The sequence below is a fragment of the Chlorocebus sabaeus genome, chromosome 5 (genome assembly GCF_047675955.1).
Source record: "Chlorocebus sabaeus isolate Y175 chromosome 5, mChlSab1.0.hap1, whole genome shotgun sequence".
Classification (NCBI taxonomy): Eukaryota; Metazoa; Chordata; class Mammalia; order Primates; family Cercopithecidae; genus Chlorocebus; species Chlorocebus sabaeus.
In genome coordinates, this window is record NC_132908.1 from 21892342 (window position 1) to 21915991 (window position 23650).

A 23650-nucleotide genomic window follows, 5' to 3' on the forward strand; every position below is an offset into this window, starting at 1 on the left:
CACTGCAAGGTTATTGCTCTTTCCTTTGTTTTTCGTCTTTAGTGCTGGGCTGTGAATAAGCAAATGAAGTTTGCTATTTTTTCCTCCCCTCTTCCAGGAAGAAATAATCATAATCAGAACTTTTAAGAGTTTCCCATAAGACTGGGCAAATTAAAGGAAGGCCCCTATACGGTGGAGCAGATGCAGTTGTGCAAACAGAATGGGGTCATTCTCTACATATGGAGATGGAACAGACCCTCCCAGATGTGTTAGTGTGGGGAAAAGCAGGTGGTGGAGGTGCGTTCAGAGTAGCAGTGTTCAGCTCTCCCAAGCACATTTGAATCACCCAGGAGCTTTTTAAATGTACTGATGCCTGCCTACCTCCCTCTCCCCACAGCCCCATTAAATCAGAATCTCTGGGAGTGGGACCTGAGCACTTTTCATTTTAAAAGCTCCCTGGGTGACCCCTGGGGAGCCAGGACTGAGAACCAGTGCTGTGAAATTGTATATGGGCAAAACAGCAGGGACCTAGATAAAAAAAGAAAAATGAGATAGGGAATATCTCAGTCCATACCTACAGATAGCCTCACACATGTGGTCGCACATACAGAGAACGTCTCTAGAAGGATACATAGGAGACTGGAAAGAACGGTTCTCTCTGATGAGGAACTACAGCGGTGATTCTCAACTGTATACTCATTTGTAATGTTGGAATTTTGAAGCCACAAGCATAAATGCTCACTGTGTACTTAAAGCTGACCAGGCAGGGCTATAAGATGATCCCTGACCTCTTACAACTTGTCTGTGTTGGGGCCGGCTGCCCACAGATTCACAAACCATCTCCCTGTCCATGGTCTCTGCTTGCCCTCTTCTACTCAGCTGCAATGAGTGATTTCTGAGTGTGGGAGAGACCAGAAGAGCCCATTCATTCATTCATTCATTCATTCATATTTTTAGTAAGAATTAGGTATAAGCCAGGCACGTGGTAGGCACGTGAATCTGATTTCACCTTCACAACCGTATGTGAAATTGATGGTCTTATCTCCATTCTAAGATTGGGGATATTTTAACACAGAAATTCATACAACCAAGCTGGAAATATCTGAGGCCAAATGACCAGCTAAGAGAGCTTGTAAACTGGCAGCATTTAGATGGCCTGTACAGAGCTTTTTTAAAAAATCCTATTTCACGACTCTGGACCAGTGAACCCAGGGCCACTGTTGGCTAGTCCCTTGGAAGGGCATATGCCCTTCAGTTCAGCCCAGTCCCCCCATATCCCTTCCCTTCTGGGTCACACCACCTTTGCATCACTCAGTCACAGGCCTAGCCTCTACAGGCATTTGCGTTTGTCACAGCTGTGTTAAGGTAGGTAGGATGAGTGAATGTCGTCTGTCCTGCAGGGATACTGAGCTGAATTGTCCTGTGGAATGTGCCATTTCTGTCCCAATCTGGCCCTCCTTCTGCTGGCTGGAAAACCAAGCTCCTCTGCTTTAAGTTTCATTTGTGGATTGCGTGGGATGGGCTGTGGGTATTGATTTGTTTGTGGAAAAAAATGTGCACAATAGGGAATGTGTAAAATACATCATGGAAATGGACAGTTATCCCTCCTGGCCGGGGTGTGGGGCAGTGGAGTGACAAGAGATGAGAGTCAAGTTAGACAATGAGTATACTGTGGGTGGATGCCAGGCTAAGCATTTTGAACTCTAACCTTTAGGCTACTGCTGTCCAATAAGTCTTTCTATGGTGCTGGAAATTTCTTTTATCTGTGCTATCCAATGACGTTGTCTCCAGAAGCATGTGGCATCATCAAGCACTTGAGAAGGAGCTGGCATTAATGAAGATTTTTATTGGAATTTTAGATTTTATTTAATTAATTTACTTTTACGTAACTCCATGTGGCTGGTAGCTACCACACCGGGCACTGCAGATTTAGGCAATAGCCAGTGGATATGTTGGAGCAGGGAAATAATATCAAAGCTGAATCTTCAGAAAGTGATTTTTCCAGGAGTGTACAGGCCACATGGGGTGGGCAGAAGTAGGTAGGGATAGTATCGACACTTCTTAGCATCTATTAGGCACTTCCTGTGTCCACACACTGTGCAGAGATAACTCACTTATTCCTCATAACAACTCTATGAGGAAAGTACTATCATTGTCCCTATTTTATAGACTAGAAAATGAGACACAGCAAAGACAACGGGCATATTCAAGGTCACACAGCTAATCAACAGTGGCACACGCTGTAGAATCCAGGCAGCTCAGCTGCAGAGCTTGTACCGCAAATCCCTCCATCCTGGAAGGAAATAAATGAACCTTCATTGAGAATATACCTTGTGCCGTCCCCTGCTGCTGTGCATCCACACGTGACATCTCATTTAGATTTTGTAGCACTCATGTGCCGTTGGTGGACTTAGATCCTTTGTGGTTATGGAAACTTAGGTTCGTAGGGATGAGATACCAAGGCGACTGCAATCTCTGTGGACACCAGTTAAAGCTTTATTGTAAAATTCCATGCCTGTGGGGGAATCACAGGCTGTGGGAGTCAGGGGGGCATGTACAGGAAGATATGGCATGAAAGGTGTTGCGAAGGAAGAATCAGTGGGATTTAGCAACTGACTGAATGGCGGGGGTGAGGAAAGCGGGGGAGGCTTTCTCCTGGAACAGTGAGATGAATGACAAACACACATGTAACTGCACTGTGTGAGTTGAGAGTGTGGGCTCTAGAGGAAGACAAACTGGTTTCAAATACAAGTGTTAACACGGACTAGCTGAACAACCTTGGGCAAATCACTTCTTTCCGAGCATCGGTGCCCCTGTTGATATAACGAGGACCCAAGACAGGAGGATCGCTTGAGGTCAGGAGTTTGAGACTAGCCTGGGCAACATAATGAGATCCTGTCTCTAGAAAAAAACTTTAAAAATTAGCCAGGCATGGTGATGCATGCCTGTAGTCCCATCTACTCAGGAGGCTGAGGCCAGAGGATCACTTGAGCCCAGGAGTTTGTGGCTGCAGTGAGCTGTGATTGCACCTTTGCACTCCAGCCTGGGCAACAGAGCAAGACTTTGTCTCTATAAAAGATAAAATGAGAATCGTAGCACCTTCCTCACAGGACTGTGATGAGGCTCAGGTTAAGCACGGATATGAAAGCCCTTTGCAAACTCAATAGCATGACCTGCATGACCCTGTGAGTCACTCCTCTTAGTGCTAGTGAGACCAGCCATTGGGCAGACATGGTGACCAGAACTTTCTGTCTTTGATCATGGAAACAATTCAGGAAATTGCGTGGGGGAACCCCATGTCATCTTGGGCACTTGGCAGGGTTTAATGTGGATAAGCCTGTGGGTCAGTTTTGACCTAGGAAGAAAGAGTGGTTCTCCCAGCAGCTGTAGAGCAAAATCTGCATGCCATTGGCTCCAACTCCAATGCCCTTTCCACCAAGCAGTTTGCATGTGTTGTCTTGTTTGAGCTGCACAACCTTATTTAAGTAGGTACTATTATAAAATAAGGCTCAGAGAGGTGGAGACACTGAGCTAATGTCCTTCAGCTTGTAGTTGGTAAAATGAGCGTTCAAACCAAGGTCCACCGGGTTCCAGAAACTTAGCCTGTAATTCCTGTAGGTGATGGGCTTCTCATTTCTTTTCCCACCACAGATATCTGCAACTAGTGCTAGAATTTCTATCCCAGATTGACACGGATTTAAGGGCAAAGGTTGCTTCCTAAGAATGTCAGTTTTCCACTATAGACCCCAGGAAGAATTGTGTACAAGAGGGGAATCAACTCCAAACAGAAAAAAAATATGTGTATCTTTTGATGATTTAATTTAGTCCTCTTTGAAATGCAATGAGTAAATTTTAGTGGTTAGAGTAAACCACTAAAATTTGGGAGTTAGGGGTGGAATGCAGTGTGAAGCAGAGTTGAGATCTCAGTGCTTTTCCTGGAGCAGAAACATCCAAGAGGGCCCCTGTCACCCGAGCTTTTGGCTACAGTCTACTCCTTCCATCTGGGATTAATCAGGCATTTCTTATCCTTGCTGATCTAGTGTTTCTTATTGCTACTGTAACAAATTACCACAAATTTCCTGGTCTAAAATGGCACACATTTATGATCTTATACTTCTAGATGTCAATATTCTGAATAGCAGGTCTTCTGGGGCTGAAATCGAGGTGTCAGCAGGGCTGCAAATTCCTTCTGGAGGCTCTAGGGGACAATCTGTTTCTTACCTTTTCTAGAGGCCACCCACATTCCTTGGCTTGCATTCCCTTCCAGAAATGGCATGACTCCAACCTCTGCTTCCATCATCATGTCTTATCCTCTGACTCCGACTCTTTTCCCTCCCTCCTGTAAGGACCCCTGTGATCACATTGGGCTCATCCAGATATTCTAGTATAACCGCTTTTCTCGAGATGCTTAATTTAATCACATCTGCAAAGTCAATTTTGTTGTGTAAGTAATACATTCGCATGTCCCAGGATTAGGACATGGATATCTGGTGGTGGTGGCAGGGAGCCAGGGGTCAGGGGTAGGAACATTTTTCTGCCTACACAGCTGGCAGGTGGCCTTTCTTATTTTCTTTCCTTTTCTTTTCTTTTTTTTTTTTTTTTGAGTCAGGGTCTCCCTCTGTTGCCCGGGCTGGAGTGCAGTGGTACCAATACAGCTCACTGCAGCCTTGACTTCCCAGCCTCCCGGGTTCAAGCAAGCCCCCCACCTCATCTTCGCAAGTAGCTGGGACCACAGGTGCACACCACCACGCCCAGCTAATCTTTTAAAGTTTTTAGAGATGGAGTCTTGCCATGTTGTCCAGTATGGTCTTGAACCCCTGGGCTCAAGCAGTCCTCCTGCCTCGACCTCCCAAAGTGTTAGGATTATAGGTGTGAGCCACTGCACTTGGCTACAAGTGGTCTTTCTGATCTTGCCTGTAATAAGGGAGGGTGGGAAGTGGATAGAGCCTGAGACAGCTTTTTCATTCTCTGCTGGAGCTGAGTAGCAATTTCCCCTTTTAAACAGGCCATGCGTGCAGTCCCCTGTCTGGCTTTCAGACATTTTCATTGCTCACCTGGCCCCTAAGCATTTGAGTTTCAGACCCCGTTGTGTCGTTCTAGTAAAACCTTGCTATAGACCGGGGTCAGAGGGCTGCAGGCTTTCAACCTTTGTAGAGCAAGGAGTTACTGAATAAACTAGGAAGCATCTGGAGATTCTGGGCTCTTAACTGGGTACCTGTTTGAAAGTAAGGTCTAGTACATTTTTTCAGCAGCTCAGTAAATGTTGCCTCTTCTTTAAAAAATAACAAAAAACAAAAACTGGTCTTACTCTGAATTTGCCAAATAGAAATGAGGGGGTGTTTATTTGTGCCACAAAAGGATTTGATTTCTTTAAATAGGCAGCCCTACTATTTTCTTCAAAGTGTTTTAGTTAATGGGAAATTAGATTTGCACAACTTTTCGGAAACACACTGTGTAAAGGAATTACCTGCACCAGAAACTCGTCAGGTTTTTCAAAGTCTGTTCTCAGCTTCTCTGCAGATCATGCTGGAGTTCACTTGGCTTATTGATTCTGCCTCACTGGGGATGGACTATTCATTTCTGTGGGTAATTGGAAGGCTACCTAAAGTGACCTTGTCAATGGTTGGATTGACAAATATTCATGCTGCTGGAATGTTGGGGGATCAGCGAGGAGCTACGTCTACCATTAAGTTGGTTGTGTTTTCTCCTTTTTCTATGACTGATAATATTCATTTTTTGGTTCATTCATTCACCAAACATTTATTTACTGAATATCAATTTTGTACCAGGAATTGTGGTAGACACTAGGAGACAAGAGATGAGCTACCTTTACCCCTTCTGTCTCCAAAGGGGATAAAGATGAATAAGATAATAACTGATTTTTTTTTTTTTGAGACAGTCTTGCTCTGTCACCCAGGCTGGAGTGCAGTGGCGTGATCTTGGCTCATTGCAGCCTCCGCCTCCCAGGTTCCAGTGATTCTTCTGCCTCGGTCTCCTGGGTAGCTGGAATTACAGGGGCCCACCACCACACCTAGCTAATTTTTGTATTTTTTTAAAAAGAATAACTGATATTTTGGATGTTTGGAAGAAAGGTTGTAGAATAAAGCAGCTACTTGAAAATGGGGGAAAGTACTTTCCTAAATAGTTCTGGGTTAAAGAATAAATTAAAACTATACTAATACACCTCTTAGAAACTTGATACGATGATGGGACTAAATATAAAACATAGGATGCAGCCAAAATTGTACTTAAAAGAAAAGTTTTCAGCCATAACATCTTTAAATGTTTAATGAAGAGGAATGGGAATAAATTAATTGAGCAGTCAATTCAAGAAGCTTTAAAAAGAATAGTGGATAATATTAGCTGACATTTGTAGAATAGTCATGATATGGTTGGCGTGGTTCTGAGCATGGAATAACTCATTTAGTTCAGACAACACCACTGTGATGTGGGTCCTGTTTTCGCTGTCATATTCCAGAGAGGAAACTGAAGTACAGGAAGATGAGGTGGTGTACCTAGTCTTAGAGTTTGCAAATGATAGACACACGATGTACATACACCTGGCCATCAGACTCCAGAATTCACATTCCCAACCAATAAGTAATACAAATGCAAGTAAGCAATACAATCACAGGCACATAGAACAAAAAAGTTAAAGTACCAATTAATAAAGAATAATAAAACCAAATAGAGTTGATAAATATAATCATAATCTGCTTCTTTAACGTCATAGAATGATAAAAATAGACAAGAAAGAACACAAACTTCTGGGAAAAAAATGAGAGACTACCTAACAATACAATATGAAGAAAGAAAGAGAAAAGGTGTAATATCATCACAGATAAGATGCTACAATTTAAACATGTTGAGAAGAACACTGTGGATAATTTCCAAGGAAAATATAAATTCCAAAAGTTAGTTTGAGTAGAGGTGGAAAACTTTCCTGTGTGGTTGAAGTGTAGAGAGGGAGAGGGAGGTGAAGCTGGGGAAAGCTCAGGGATGGGGCGAGACTATGCTGCCATCTCTTTACTTTCCATGTTGAATAAAAGGGAAAGTTAAACATGGAAATATGACAAAGGGAAAAGAGAGAATAATAAAAGGATTATTTGGGGTAATATGGTTTTCTATCTGGAAAACTCAAAGGAAGCAACTAAAACCCCACAAAAGCTATTTGAGTTTTTAAAAAAATGCTTTAAAATAAATATGCTAAAAATCTATTGCTTTCCTATTGTTTTTATTTGTTTGTTTGTTTTGTGTTTTGAGATGGAGTCTCGCTCTATTGCCCAGGCTCGAGTGCAGTGGCGTGATCTTGGCTCACTTCAACCTCCGCCTCCCAGGTTCAAGCAATCTCCTGCCTCAGCCTCCCGAGTAGCTGGGATTGCTACAGGAACCTACCACCATGCCCTGCTAATTTTTGTATTTTAAGTAAAGACGGGGTTTCACCATGTTGGCCAGGCTGGTCTGGAACTCCTGGCCTCAAGTGATCTGCCTGCCTCATTCTCCCAAAGTGCTGGGATTACAGGCGTGAGCCACCGCGCACAGCGATTTGCTTTCCTATTTTTAAACAATGACCAGCTGGGAAACAAAATGAAAACATGTCAAATTTACAATAACATACAAAAGATTCCCTTAGACGATACTAAAGGGAAAATGTGTAGGACTTATATGGAAAAAATAGGAGTTCAGCAAGGGGACAATCATTTCCTGATGGAAAGACTCATTGTTGTCAAGGCGTCAATTATCTTGAATTTAATTTCTAAATTTAACACAATTTCAATCAAAGTCCCAATCATTTTTTGGAGACTGGGAGTTGACTGAATACAATCCCAATAAAAATTCCATTGGTATTTTTAAAATCTTGATAAACTGATTCTAAAGTTTACTTGGAAGAATAAATATGCAGTGATAGCCAAGAAAATGTTGAAAATAAGGATAATGAGGGAGGACTTGCCCTGCCAAGATATAACATATTACAGAGCTACTATAATTAAAGCCCATATTGCTATACTAGAAGACAGATCAGTGGCACAGAATACAAGGCACAAAGACAGACCCCAGTGTATATAATTATTAAACATATAATAAAGTTGGCATTTGAAATCAGTGGGGAAGGGATGAATTATTCAATAAAGGCTGCTGGGACAATTGGTTACCTCTTTGGGAAAAAATGGCAAATTGGATTCCCATTTCACATCAGATTCCAAGAAATTACACATGGATCACAGAGTTTAAAGTGGAAATGATGCCATATAAAAGTACAAAAAAACTCCAAAGAGTAATATTTATATGACTTGGAGCATGAAGAAGGCTGTTTGAGGTGTACTTGGACTGTCTTCCTTTGTCCAGTTTTCCCTTTTAGTGGTTTAAAAGGAATACATAGTAGTTTTTATATTTTTATTTATGTACTTACTTTTGAAACAGGGTCTCATTATGCCACCCAGGCTGGAGTGCAGTGGGGCAGTCATGGCTCACTGCAGCCCCAACTTCCTGGGCTCAAGCGATCCTCCCACCTCAGCCTCCGGAGTAGCTGAACTACAGGCATGCACCACCATGTCTGGCTAATCTTTTACTTTTTGTAGGGATGGGATCTCACTATGTTGCGCAGGTTGGTCTCAAACTCCTGGGCTCAAGTGATCCTCCTGCCTTGACGTCCCAAAGTGCTGGGATTACAGACGTGGGCCAGCACACCCAGTTCCTGTTCTTATTTTTAATCCTTAATTGTTAACACGTATATTTAAATTTATAATGCCTTATATGCAATTTCTCAATATCTATAATATTTTGAGGGATATAAGACTCAGCACATTTTAATCTTGTAACCCTCTTGCAACTCCCATTTCTTATGACTTGGGTTTACTCTACTGCTCTATCTCTTCCTCTGTTGAAAACTTTACATATTACAGAAAAAATTAAGCATATATAAAAGTAACAGATTAGTATAATGCATCCTCATGTGTGCATCACCCAGTTCAATAATGACCTATCATGATTGATTTCTTTTTCATCTGTAATCCTCCCCTTTCTATCCCCACCTTAGCATACTGAATTATTTTAAATTATTTTATCCATAAAGATTTTAATGTATCCTCAAATATAAGGATTCTATAACCAAAAAAGGCCATTATCACACTAAATATTTTTAATTCCCTAATGTCGGTAACAATAATTCCCTAATGTCATCAGAAAGTGAGTATATCCATTTCCCTGATTGCCTTATCATTTTTTAAAACTATTGGTTTTTTCCAATTAGAATCCAAACAAGGTCCACATGTTAAATTTAGTTGTTACGGGTTGATAGGTGCAGCAAACCACCATGGCACATGTATACTTGTGTAACAAACCTGAACGTTCTGCACGTGTATCCCAGAACTTATAAAATAAAAAAATTAGTTGATGTGTTTCTTGAAATATATGTTTCTCCTCTTATTTTCTCCCCACTTGCAGTCCCCTCTTGTAGTTTATTTGTTGAAGACACCATATTGGTTGCCTTTTTTTCCTACATTCTGGGTATTTGTAGGGGGCGGGTGGTTGCTGATCGCATCCCTGTGGTGTCATTTAATATGTTCCTCTGTGACTTGTATTTTCTGTAAATCTGTAGTTGCATCAAGAGACTTGAACCAGTCATGTTTGATTATTTGACAAGTGTGCTTCATAGGTAGTGAAGTGAGCTTTCCCCTGTAGGCAAGTGGTATCTTTTTGTGACCTTAGCAACCATAGATGATTGTCACCCAGACTCATTGTGTCGCTATGGGTGGCCTTGAGGTTTCCTGTTCTGTTTTCGTTTACTAAGCATGCACTTTAGAAGGGCTCTGAGCTGGTCCCTGAAGCATGGCACTCGTCCTCCAGAAACCCACAGTCTTGAGGTTGTAAAAGAAGATTTGAACACCAAGACTACAAAAGATGATTTGAACAACAACAACAAAAAGTTTTATTTTGTATACGTTCTTTCTTTGTACCTCTGCCAGAGTGATATAACCTCCAAATAGGGGAGTCATAGCCTAGATGCATTAAATTCACACCAATTCAAATACATGTATATATGTATTTGCTTGCAAACTACTGAAGTGACAATGTAAACGTTGCTGCCTATTTTCCCACTCTTCTATTAGATTGACATTGCTTTTGGTGAGATGGGGCATGAGTCCACCATCCTGTTCCCTCTATTTCCACATGACCCTCATCGTATGAACACCGCTCTTAAGTGTGATTCTAGGATTTAGAGATACACATTTCTTATGCATTATGCACCTAAACACAAGCCAACTACTTCATCTGGCACCTGATCCAAGAAACAACATTCTGTTCCAAAATCAATAGAAGACCAGGCACTTTAAGGGATCTTCAAGGGAGTGTAATTTTGAGCATATGGAATCTTTCTAACCCTAGCTAACTTTAGAAGTTTAACTCCTATGCAAGATGAAACATCTATGTACCCAAGAGTTTGACTTCAGCAAAGGACAAGCTGAAGAAGCTGACATTGTTGTTTATTTTGGCATAAAGGCTTTACTTGTTGGTGATGTTCAAGTTTAATGATCTCTTCCTTCCTTTCTCTCTCTTCCTCCTCTCCGCTTTCCTTCTTCCCTTCCTCCCACCCTGATTTTCTCTTTTGCAGTTTGCTGCTTTGTGGTGCACAAGCGGTGCCATGAATTTGTCACATTCTCCTGCCCTGGCGCTGACAAGGGTCCAGCCTCTGATGTAAGTAATGGGCATCGATCACTTTTCTCTGTCCACAGTCAATACTGCCTTGTGGTTAAATGTGAGTGAGCATTCTTAGATGAGTAAGTGCAGAAGATCCCACTCTAAGGCATGTGGTGGACCCTATAGGTTTTGAGACAGTTTTCCTTTTAGTGGAAAACAAAACGAAACAAAACATTTTGAGAGAGGGTGTGGCTGGATGGAAACCAGCTAGTTGGTCTACTATGAGTTTGCGAATGTCTTCACTTTGAAAGCTGGAGCATGGAAGGTGATAGGCAAGGGCCTACTTGGTAGTGTGGCTGCAAAAAGGTAGTTTTGGTGGTACTTTACAGTGCACGTTATAGCACTTTGTTAGGGTGTTCTTTATTATTATTATTATTGTTATTATTGTTATTATTTTGAGACGGAGTCTCGCTCTATCTCCCAGGCTGGAGTGCGGTGGTGCGATCTCGGCTCACTGCAAGCTCCGCCTCCTGGGTTCATGCCATTCTCTTGCCTCAGCCTCCTGAGTAGCTGGGACTACAGGTGCCTGCCACCATGCCCGGCTAATTTTTTTTGTATTTTTAGTAGAGACAGGGTTTCACCGTGTTAGCCAGGATGGTCTCAATCTCCTGACCTCGTGATCTGCCCGCCTCAGCTTCCCAAAGTGCTGGGATTACAGGTGTGAGTCACCGTGCCCAGCCTATTATTCTTATTTTTTAAGAAACAAAGTCTCTCCATGTTGCCCAGGCTGGTCTCGAATTCCTGGGCTCAAGCAGTTCTCCTGCGTTGGCCTCCCAAACTGTTGTGATTCCAGGCTTGAGCCACTGCACCCTGCTTGTTAAGGTGTTCTTAATATCAGGGCCCAAGAATGAGGAGGAAATGAATTTATCCTGCTACCGTGAATCTCAAAATATGACTACTGCTAGTGGGACAGGAGATGCTTGTAGGTAAAATGTGCAAAAAATTTGTGTTTTAATCATTATAAATGTATTTTACTGTGGATTGGGAAAAACGTATCTGGTAATGGTTTTGTGCTTATCATAATGATATAGAATTTCCTACCTAAGTAAAGGTATTTAGGTTAAACAAAAGATAAATTGATTTGAGAACAATATTAAGTGAATGACAGTAAGGGTGATAAAAGGATGTGGCAAACGTTTTGGTACAAATGTGTTTTAAGTTTGGGATACATTGTTGATTGGCCTACCCAGCAGCCATTCACAGACTTCATCCTTCTGGCAGAGGCTACCTCTCGTGCTGGAAGCTGAAAATGCCTGATACTTCCTTTCTCCGGCTCTCTTGTAGCTGCTGAATGAGAATGTGACCCAATCCTGCTAATGGAAACTGAGGGGAAGACCTGGGAAAGAGTCTTGGAAAGATTTTTCCTTTCTGATAAGAGAGAAACATCCCTTCCCTTGTCCTCTTGGGCATTTTTGTGCAAGGATATATGCTTGGAGTTGTGGCAGTCCTTTTGGGTCAATGAGGGACATATTGTCAACATCCTGAGCATGGCAGAGTGGAAGATTTAAAAGAACCATGAGTCCGTGATGATGCTGATGAGCTGCTGAGACCACTCACAGTCCTTTTATCCCCAAGCTAGGTAGATGGGATGAGAAGCTTTTTTTTTTGGCAAAGTCTTATTGTTTGAGGCCTTCTTTTTTATTTTTGTTTTTTTTCTCTTTTGAGACAGAGTCTTGCTCTGTTGCCCAGGCCAGAGTGTGGTGGCACGATCATGTCTCACTTAACCTCCCTGGCTTAAGCAACCTTCCACCTCAGCCTCCCAAGTAGCTGGTCTACGACTGCATGTCACCACACCTAGCTAATTTTTTATTTCTTTGTAAAGATAGGTGTTCCCTATGTTGCCCAGGCTGGTCTCGAATTCCTGGGCTGAAGCCCTCCTCCTACCTTGGCCTCCCAAAGTGCTAGAGTTACAGGCATGAGTCACCGTGCCTGACCCTGGGGGCATTCTTTTACATGCAGCTGAAACTGTCCTAGCTGAGAAGGCTTTCCACCATTCACAGTCTTTCATTGCCTAATAATGAACTGCATTTGGCATACCCCAATGCAGCCATCACCCCTAGTTCTCTTACTTTGTTCCTGCTTTGATTCCCCTTCCTGAAATTTCTCCCATTGGCTTTGTCTCCATCACTGGTCCTGTTACCCACTTAGACTTGACAGCTGACAGCTTGCCCAAAGTAAGTAGTGACTATCTTCTGTCATTGAATTTCTTTAGCTCCTGCTGGTCTTCTGCAAATGGTCACCTGCCAATTTGCTGCAAACTGGGGTGGGAGTTGTGTGTCTGTGTGTGTGTGGAGGGGGGGGGGCATATCTGTTGCCATAGCAACACAAAGATGCTGGAGCATATGTTGGATATTCTTTGCTTGGAAAGTGTGGTAATTGAGGTTAAGAACTCCAAGACACATGGAACAACCAAAGTCCTTGAAAATCTGTTTGCAAAGACAAAGTTTGAGACTGTTTGTCATGTTCTCTCAGATCCTATGCCCTAGCCCTTGTAGTGCAATTTCTTCTCTCCTCCCTAGCAAAACAGGCAGGTAAGTCTGGGGAGACTGCCTGACTCCAGTATGCAGCTCTGAGTGTTCATGTAGACTGAAACTTGATACTCAACTTGCAGCCAAGAAGATGGTGTTTCCAATATTCTATCTATCTGCTGAATGTTTCTGTTGCCTAAGACAGAAACTCAGCTCAAACTGACTTACATGAAAAGGAAAATTTTTGGTCTTTGAAATTGAAAAGGCTTAAGGGTTGACCCGGCTTCAGGCACAGTGAATCAAAGTTCTAAATAATGTCCTCCAGAACTTGTTTCTCCCTTTTTTGGCTTAGCCTTTGTCTGTTTTGATTTTATTTTCAGGAAGGCTTGTCTCCTATGCGAGCATGGTGGCTGCAACACCTTTAATCTTGTGTCTTATCAGTGCTGCAGTGCAGTAACAAGAGCTAAAGTCTCATTAGACCATGAATCATATATTGCCAGAGAATGGGCTATGCTGATTGGCCAGGCCTGGGTATATGCTGCTGTGGTGTGAATGTTTTGTTTCTCTAAACTTATATCCTGAAATCCTAACACCCAAGGTGTGGTATTAGAAGATGGGCCCCTTGGGAGGTGGTCAGTTCATGGGGAAAAAGTCCTCATAAATGAGATAGTGCCCCTATAAAAAAAGACCCCAGAGATATCCCTCACCTCTTCTACCATGTGAAGTTGCAACAAGAAGACAGTTGTCTACGAGAAAGTGAGCTCTCACCAGAGACTGAATCTTCCAGTGCGTTGATCTTGTACTTTCCAGCCTCCAGAACTGTGAGGAATAAATTTGTCATTTAAAAACCACTCAGATTTTGGTATTTTGTTACCGCAGCCAGAAGGGACTAGGACAGAAAAATTTTGGCGCTAAGAGTGTATAGAGGAACAAAATTTTAAGGATGGGTTTTCTGAATTGGTTTTGGGGATTTGACAATTGGCTGCCGAGTCTGATTAGATTTAAGAATGCTAATTACCCTATTTCTAGTAGTAAAGAGAGCATAGATCGTCAACGGCATGGTCTGTTTATAGAGATACACAAATTATCTGCATTGGTTACTCCTAATCAACCATTTATAAGAAGCAAGGAACCAAGTGATTCCATATATGATACCCAAACACTTTTGGAAAACTAAGGCATATAATGACTTGCTTCTAATATCTTTGGACAAAGTGGAGAAAGAAAAAGATGAGCTCAGGGATTTGAATTCCCAGCTCAAAGTGTTTCATAAACTATCTAAGAGCTTCTAGGTGTGCCCTGAAGGAGAGCCTTCTAGCCTGTAGTTGCAGGGCTGAAATTTCTGAAAATTAAATGCACAACCTCATCCTACAATTGGCTGAATTACAATGAAAATTGAACTCCCCACCACACAGGGTGTCTGCTGTAAAAGCAAGGGCAAGGACATAGATCAGAAAAGAATGGGATCCTGTGAGGTGGGAAGACTCTGATGAAGTCCCTGATGAAGCTGGGGACATTGAGCCCCTAAATTCTGACGAGTCTTTTTACTAGTGGAAGTAGCCTCCTTACCTCTGGCAAAAGTGCCATCCCCACTCAGGGTGGCATTGGCCTTTCCACCTTGTCTAAGGGAACTCACCCTGCATTGCCCTAGGAAATAGTAATGGGTTTCTCTGAGGCAGTTCCCATGCCAGACAATGCTGATTCTTCTCAACACCCAATCCCACCACCCCTTCAAGTCCTAGCGGGCTCCTAAAGGTGAGATGCACAGTGTGACCCATGGGGAGATATCCTATACCCCAAAAGAACTGTTTGAGTTTTCTAATTTATACAAGCAGAACCATAGGGAATATGCATAGGAATGGATATTAAGGGGGTAGGATAATGGTGGAAGTAACATAAAGTTGGATCAGACTGAATTTATTGATAAAAGTTCACTAAGCAGAGATTCTGAATGTAATGTTCCAGCTTAAGGAGTTAGGAAGGGCTCTAACAGTTTAGCTGGTTGGCTGAAACATGGATTAAAAGATGGCCTATCCTGAGTGAGTTGGAGATGCCTGACCTCCCCTGGTTTAATGTAGAGGAAAGGATTCAAAGGCTTAGGGAGATTAGAATGCTAGAGTGGATTTGTCATTTAATACCTGCTCACCCATGCTGGGAAGGTCAGACATACCTTTAAGAAAGGTATGTCTTTCTCAATACTTTGAGAAATAAATTGGTGAGGGGAGCCCCAGCATCCTTTAAGAGCTCTGTGATCCCTTTTCTCTATAGACCAAACCTTACAGTGGGAACCACAGCCACTTAATTGGAAAACTTAAATGCAACGGGAATAATTGAGTCCTGGAGTATCAGGGGCCATTTGGTGGCACTCAACTGTTAAAGGCAAAGTGGGTGCGGTTACCTTAATGGACTGCAGAGTTAAAACAACAATCAGGATAGCCTGACTCATGCAGACCTATGGCACTGCTTAATCATGGTGTTCCTGGAAGTGAAGTAGGTGGGAAGCCTACTAAATTCTTACTTGATCTGTATAAGCAGAAACATTCTAGGTGAAGTGAACAGAAGTCTAACTTGAATCCTAAAAATAGAAAATCATAGCCCCTCAATCCATTCCCAGACTTCAGCCAGTTTATAGACCCAGAACCCTCTGAATGAAGGGGAGGCAAAGTTTCCTTGAGAAAGTGATTATACTACTAAAAGTTTATCCTGTTAATCTTTTTCCCAGGCTTCCCCAAAGGAACCTACTGCTTTTTATCAGGGTAACTGTGCACTAGAGAAAAGGAAATGATCAGACCTTTTGGGGACTACTGAACACTAGCTCTGAACTGACACTGATGGTAGGAGACCTAAAATGTCAGTGTGGCCCTCTGGTCAGAACAGGGGCTTATGGTGGTCAGGTGATCAATAGAATTTTAGCTCAGGTCTGTCTTACAGTGGATCCAGTGGATCCCCAAACCCATCCTGCAGTTATTTCCCCAGTTCCAGAATGGATAATTAGAACAGACATACTTAGCAGTTGGCAGAATCCCCACACTGGTTCTCTGACCTGTAGAGTGAGGCCTACTATGATGGGTGAAGCCAAGAGGAAGTCATTAGAACTGCCCCAACCTAGGAAAACAGCCAACCAAGAGCAGTACTACATCCTTAGAGGGATAGCAGAGATCAGTGCTATCGTCAGTGACTTGAAAGATGCAGAGGTAGTGATTCCCACCATATCCCTTGTTCAGCTCCCTTGTTTGGCTTCTGCAGAAGACAGATGAATCTGGAAGAATGACAGTGGTTAATCATAAGCTTTACCAAGTGATCACTCCAAGTGTAGCTGCTGTATCAAATGTGGTTTCATTGGTTGAGCAAATTAATACATCCTCTGGTAGCTAGTATGTAGCTGTTGATTTATCAAATGCCCCTTTCTCCATCTCTATCCATAAGACCCACCAGAGCAGTTTTATTTCAGCTGGTAAGGTTAGCAATACACCTTCACAGTTATACTTCAGGGGTATATCAACTCTTCAGTCCTATGTTATAATTTAGTTTGCAGGGATCTTGATCATTTTTTCCTTCCACAAGCTATGACAACTGTCCTTTACATTGATGACATTATGCTGATTTGTCCTAGTGAATGAGAAGTAGCAACTACTCTAGACATTGGTAAGACATTTGTGTGTTAGAGGATGGGAAATAAATCCAACTAAAATTTAGGGACCTTCTTCCTTAGTGAAATTTCTAGGGGTCAGTGGTATGTGGCATGTTGAGATACCCCTTCTAATATGAAGGATAAGTTGTCACATCTGGGCCCTTCTACATCCAAGAAAGAGACAGATGGCCTTCTGGGCCTACTTGGATTTTGGAGGCAACACATTCCTCATCTGAGTGTGTTATGCTGGCCTATTTACAAAGGGGCCCCAAGAGCTTCTGATTTTCAGTAGGGCCCAGAGCAGTAGAAGGCTCTGCAACAGGTCCAGACTGCTGTGCAAGCTGCTTTGCCACTTGGGCCATATGACCCAGCAAATCCAGTGGTGGTTGGTCAGTGGCAGAGAGGGATGCTGTGTGGGACCTTTGGCAAGCCTCTATAGGTGAATTGCAGCACAAACATTTAAGATTTTGAAATATGGTCCTGCCGTAATCCACAGATAACTAGTTTCCTATTAAGAGACAGCTCTTGGCCTGCTACTGGGCCTTCGTGGAAACTGACCATTTGACCATGGGCCACTGAATTGCCATATGACCTGAATTGCTCATCATGAACTAGGTCTTATCTAAACCACTGAGCCATAAAGTTGGGCATGCACAGCAGCACTTCATCATCAAATGGAAGTGGTATGTATGTGATCCAGCCTGGGCAGGCTCTAAAGGCACAAGTACAATACATGAAGAAATGGCTCGGATGCTTATGCTCCCCACTCTTGCTACCCTGCCTTCTCTCTCCCAACTTGCACCTTTGGGCTCATGAGGAGTTAGTTCCCTATGATCAGTTGACAGAGGAAGAGAAGACTAGGGCCCAGTTTACAGATGTTTCTGCACGTGTGCAGACAGCACCCAGAAGTGGACAGCTACAGCACTGTAGTCCCTTCAGGACATCCCTGAGGGACAATAGTGAAGGGAAATCTTCCCGGTGGGCAGAATTTCAGGCAGTGCACCTGGTTGTGCCCTTTGCTTGGGAGGAGAAGTGGCCATACATGTGACTACATCCTGATTCATGGGCTGTAGACAATTATTTGACTGGATGGGCAGGGACTTGGAGGGAATATGATTGAAAAAATTGGTGACAAAGTGTGGAGATGAGGTGTGTGGATAGACATCTCTGAGTGGGCAATAAACATGAAAATATTTGTGTCCCAGGTGAATGCTTACCAAAGGGTGACCTCAGCAGTGGAGGATTTTAATAATTGACTGGATAGAATGACCCGTTATTTGGATACCAGGGAGCCTTTTTCCCCAGACACCCTGTCATCACCCAGTGGGCTCATGAACAAAGTGACCATGGTGGCAGGGATGGAGGTTATGCATGGGCTCAGCAGCATAGACTGCCACTCACCAAGGCTGACCTGGCTACGGCCACTGCTGAGTGCTCAATCTGCCAGCAGCAGAGACCAACACTGAGTTCCTGATATGGCACCATGCCTAGGGGTTATCAGCCAGCTACCTGGCGTCAGGTTGATTACATTGGACCGCTTCCATTATGGAAGAGGCAGCATTTTATCCTTATGGAAATAGACATGCTGGGTACAGATTTGCCTTCCCTGCATACAGTGCCTCTACTGAAACTGCCATTCAAGGACCTAAAGCACACTTTATTCACTGTTATGAAATTCCACACCGCATTGTGTCTGATCAAAGAAATTACTTCAAAGCCAAAGAGGTGGGCAATGAACTCACACTCACGGAATTCACTGGTCTTACCATGCTCCCCATCATTCTGAAGCAGCTGTCTTGATAGAATGGTGGAATGGCCTTTTGAAGACTCAGTTATGTTGCCAGCTAGGTAGCAACACCTTGCAGGACTGGATAAGATTCTCCAGAAAGCTGTATATGCTCTGAATCAGCATCTAGTATTTGGTGCTTTTTCTCTGCTAGCCAGAAATTTATGGATCTGGTAATCAAGGAAGTAGAATGGGAGTGGTACCATTCATTACCCCTAGTAATTTTACCACCAGCAAAACTTTTGCTTTCTTTTCCCATGACTTTATCTCTCCTGGCATGGAAGTCTTAGTTCCAGAGGGAGGAATACTTCCAGCAAGAGACAGAATAATGATTCCATTGATAGTTAAGACTGCCACCCAGCCACTTTGGGGTTCTCATGCTTCTGAGTTAACAGGCCAAGGAAGAAGTTATGAAGTTGATGGGGGTGATTGATCTGGACTACTAAGGGGAAATTGGACACTACTCTACAATGGAGAAAAGGAAAAATGTGTCTGAATACAGGAGATCCTTAAAGGCATCTCTTAGTATTACCATGACCTATGATTAAGATCAATGAAAAACTACGACAACTCAATACAGGCAAAACTATGAATGACCCAGACCCTTTAAGAATGAAGGTTTGGGTCACCCTGCCAGGTAAGGAACCACCACCAGCTGAGATGCCCACTGAAGGTAAAGGGAATACAGCATAGGTAGCAGAAGAAAGTAGTTACAAATACCAGCTATGACCATGTGACCAGTTACAGAAACAAGGACTATGATTGGCATGAGTACTTCCTCATTATTTTGTTATGGATATGTTTGTGTGGATATATACATATGGTAAGCAGATGTCTTTGTTTTCTTTGCTTTTTTAGTTCTTTGTCACGTAACGTAAGATGTATTGACTTTATATCAGTATTTAAGTAATGTTAATTTTATATCTTAGTATATAAGTTATAGGATACCAGGACAAGAGGAATCATTACTCAAGGACCTCATCTCCTTTTCTGGGGAAGGGATTATTGCATTTTCAGTTGTACAAAGTCTAATTGTATCACATCAGGTGGAATTATGTCCTTGTTATTCTTTATCTGGAGGTTCTTTATTTAAGGAGGTGTGTATGGATGCCAAGTTGAGAAAGGTGGACTTGTGATGGTTAATTTTGCACATGCAGTTAACCTTGACTGGGCTAAGGGGTACCCAGATAGCTTGTAATACATGATTTCTGGGCATGTCTGTGAGGGTATTTTCAGAAATTATCATTTGAATCAGTAGACTGAGTAGAAAAATTTCCTTCATTGACATAGGCAGGCATCATCTAATCTGTTGAGGACCCAAATAGAACAAAAAGCCAGAAGAGGGGTAAATTCACTCTCTCTTTTTGAGCTGGAACATTATTTTTTTCCCGCCCTTGGGTGTTGGTGCTCCAGGTTCTCAGTCCTTCATACTTGGGCCAGGGTATACTCCATTGGCACCTCTGGTTCTCAGGTCTTTGGGCTCAGATTTTGAACATTGGACTAAATTATACCCCTGGCTTTCTTGGTTCTCTGGCTTGCAGATGGAAGACTATAGGACTTCTTGGCTTCCATAATTATGTACACCAACTCACGTTATTGGTTCTTTTTCTCTGGAGAACCCTGACTAATACCCTGTGCCTACACCTGTAGATGAGGGCCTGTGTGCCCATTCCATGAATTGAGAGTGAGGAAGAGGTAGTTCCTCTGAAGAAGGCTAGAGAAACAGTATTGTGTCGTGGTTAAAATTACAGATTATGGAGCCATAATTCTAGGCTCAGATCTGTGTGACCTTGGACAAATTACTTAAATCCATTTATGCCTTAGATTCCTCAGCTAAAAACTGAGTAAAATGATAGTTTCTACTTGATAGTATTATTTTGAGTATCAAATACATAGATATCTGTAAAAGCATTTAGGACAGTGTCTGGTGCATGGCAAGGGCTATATATGTGATGATGATGATGATGATGACAATGATAATGAATAACAGTGCACACATGCTGGGCAGCCAGCAAGGACAGGTGTCTTGTCAGACAGACCAGGAAAGGGTGAGGAATGAGCAGGTTCTCTGTCTGCCACCTGGCAGTCCTTCCTAGAAGTGTGTAGACTCTGTAAGTGGCATGAGACCCCTCTCTGTATGAATGAAGGAGTGCAGCCATTCATTGCCTTGAGCGTGAGGAGAGCAGGAAGTACTCCCTGCAGCCAGCATGCATAGGATTTGGCAGCCTACCTGAAATGATTCTATCTCTGGATACGGTTCCAAAGAGGTCGGTTGGCACCAAGGATGATGAATTGGTTCAGACACCTGAATTGGCTTGACTCAGTTCATTGACCTTTTCCTGCTCATGGTTGGAGGCATGATTAAAGACCTAGCCACACCTGCTTGCCCACCTGGCCAGACTCTCCTTTAGCTGCCCCTGATACTCATGCAGGTATGGAGGGGTGCCTTCTCCTTCTTCATGACCTTGGAGGAACTGGTGTGCAGCAAGTTCATGAAGCAGAAACACACAGGTGGTGACCTTGGACAAGGCTCCTTCCACGATAGTGGATGTGCTTGGATGCCTCCTCTACCCTCTGCTATTCCAAGCCCAGTCTGAACCAGGGAATATTATGGATATTAGTAGAGTTTTGTGCTGTTGGCATTATTCTACAGATATGTTCACATCATAGCACACTGAGGCAATTTTATGAACCAGGCACTGTACCGTGAACCTAGCTACTGAACCAACTATTCAATACCGATGAGAATGGACAACATTTTTGGGCACTCACCATTGGAGGACCACAAAGTGTGGCAGAGTTCACAGATGATACACCTGGTCATCCACAGTCATCCTCTTGGTTCTTGGTCTCACCAGGTAGGAAAGCCTCAATTCATCTGTCTCTCATACGTCTTAGAGAGACCAGGTCTCTGGTACTGTCATAAGCATTACTTAGGGACATTATAGGTTACTCAGCACTTGGAATACTGACCACATACACAGTCTCCTGTGACATCTCAGAACAAGGAACAGAGCGTTGTCTCTGAGGGTTGGGACTACAGTGAGTCAAGTGAGGTACTTGCCCCGGGCACAATTTAAGGGGTTCTTGTCCATATCTGGGGATAGCTGGTTGGTTGGCTGGTTGGTGGATGATCTAAGATGGCCCTTTTCACATGACTGGCAATGAGCAGGTTGTCGGCCTGTGTGCTTTGGCTCTCATCCATGTGGCCTCATCCTCCATCCAACTGGCTAGCTCTGGCTTGTTCACATGGTTGTTTCCAGGCTCCATGAAGAGCAAGAGAGTATCCCCCAGTGCTTTTTAAGCCTTTGTATCACGTTTGTTAATGTCCCACTAAACAAAGCTAGTCTCCTGGCCAAGTCCAGATTCAAGTGGTAGAAAAATAGATTCCAGTGCCTCATTGGAGAGGAAGAATCTATGGTTAATCTATTGGAGATCCTGTTAACCCAAGAAGTCACAGCAGAACAGAACCCCTGGAGACCATCACACTGGACTTTATAAAAATCTGCATGTTATAGTGTGATTCAGTCATAGATGGCCCCATCAAAAGAATGTACCTAATTTATTCCCTGCCTCAATCACCAGTGGACTTAACCACCTCTAGCTACAACTGGTTAATATGGCAGTTTATTGTATCATGTCAATGGTGGTTAAGAGTATGGACTCTGAAATCAGACATACCTGAATTTGAGTCCTGATTCTGCCCAGACACTCATTAGGAAAACTTGGGCATGTCGTTCAACTTCTCTATGCCCTAGTTTCCTTATATATAAAATAGGATGTTAGTACCAACCACATAGGTTTATAGCGATAATTTTTAAAATATTTAAAATGAGAAGGAGTTCACAAACAAAAGACAAATGAATTTCAAAGCCCTTACATGAAAGTGCTTGGTAAAGTGCATAGAAAGCCCTTGGGACATGTAACTAAGGCCATTTCCACTGCTCCACCTAGGTCCATAATCAAGAATGTACTGATAATTCTCTACATTCTTCCACCCAGAGCATGCCCTTATGAGGTGATTACGGTTTCCATTTCCATTACTTCACACAAACCTCAAATTCTGTGATGCAATGCTAAGAAAAGAACTCAAACTTTGAAGCCAGAAAACACTGGTGTCAAATTCCAAGTGGTCTCTGCTATGTATTGCTCCAATGACCTTGGGAAAATAACTTTAAGTTCTGTGACTCTTAGTTTATATCTTTAAAATAGAGAAAATAATACCTAAATAAAGGGTTTTTTTTTTTTTTGGTGACTGTTCAATAGGAGACTGCTTGAACCACACCTAGAATAGTGTCTGGCACAAAGAAGGCACTCAATACATAGTTTTAAAATCATTATTAACGTCTGGAGGAGTCTCTCCTGCTCTATAAGCAATGCAGGTTACCCTCTGACCTGCCAAGAAATAATAGCTAATAATAATAGCTAACTTTATTGACCAGGGGCTCTGGGCAGGCAGTACAAAAGGACTCTTTGTCTGGTTTGTCTAAAGATACTTTTTTCAACATTTTATGGCTTTAGAAATAATTTCTTATCATTTATAGTCAAGGTACTGAGTAAAACCCACTGTTAGGTCCTGTGCTCTCCTAATTCCATCACTAAATCAAGTCCGTTAAAGATGGTGGACACTAATGTTGACCTTACCCTTTTGCTCAAGTCTCACTTTGTGAAAAGATAGATGAAAAATCATAAACTTGTTAAATCTTGAAGATTTGATAAAACAGAAATGAAAGTATTAAATGTATATATACATTAAAGTGTATGTAAATAAGTGAGACCATGTTTGAAAATCTGGTTGAAATGGATGATTTTCTCGTAAAATTGTCAATTTGGCTCAAAAAAAAAAAAAAAAAAAATTCCAAACCAGAGTACGCAAATAACCAAGAAAGAAATGAACACATTATTCAAGGACCTTTTCTTCTCCTAAAACCCCAGACAAATGGGTTTCATGGGTAAAATTTTTTAAACTTTAGAGCGATGAAGAATTTTTGTTCATTTAAAATTGTACCTGATTACAAAGAAGAAATAAAGCTTTACAGTTTTTTTTTTAAATGAAAGTGAGAGAAATCCAGCTCAAATTAGCAGTAG

At 42.4% G+C, this 23650-nt stretch overlaps 1 protein-coding gene across 2 annotated transcripts in view; it reads left to right on the forward strand.

Moving 5' to 3' along the window:
- PRKCB (protein kinase C beta) overlaps window positions 1–23650 on the forward strand; it is a 382229-nt gene that overhangs the window by 139747 nt on the left and 218832 nt on the right. For both annotated transcript variants that reach the window (XM_007988069.3, XM_007988070.3), the window contains exon 3: window positions 10592–10674. In XM_007988069.3, coding sequence (XP_007986260.1) covers window positions 10592–10674 — 83 coding nt within the window. The remainder of the gene's footprint in view (window positions 1–10591; window positions 10675–23650) is intronic.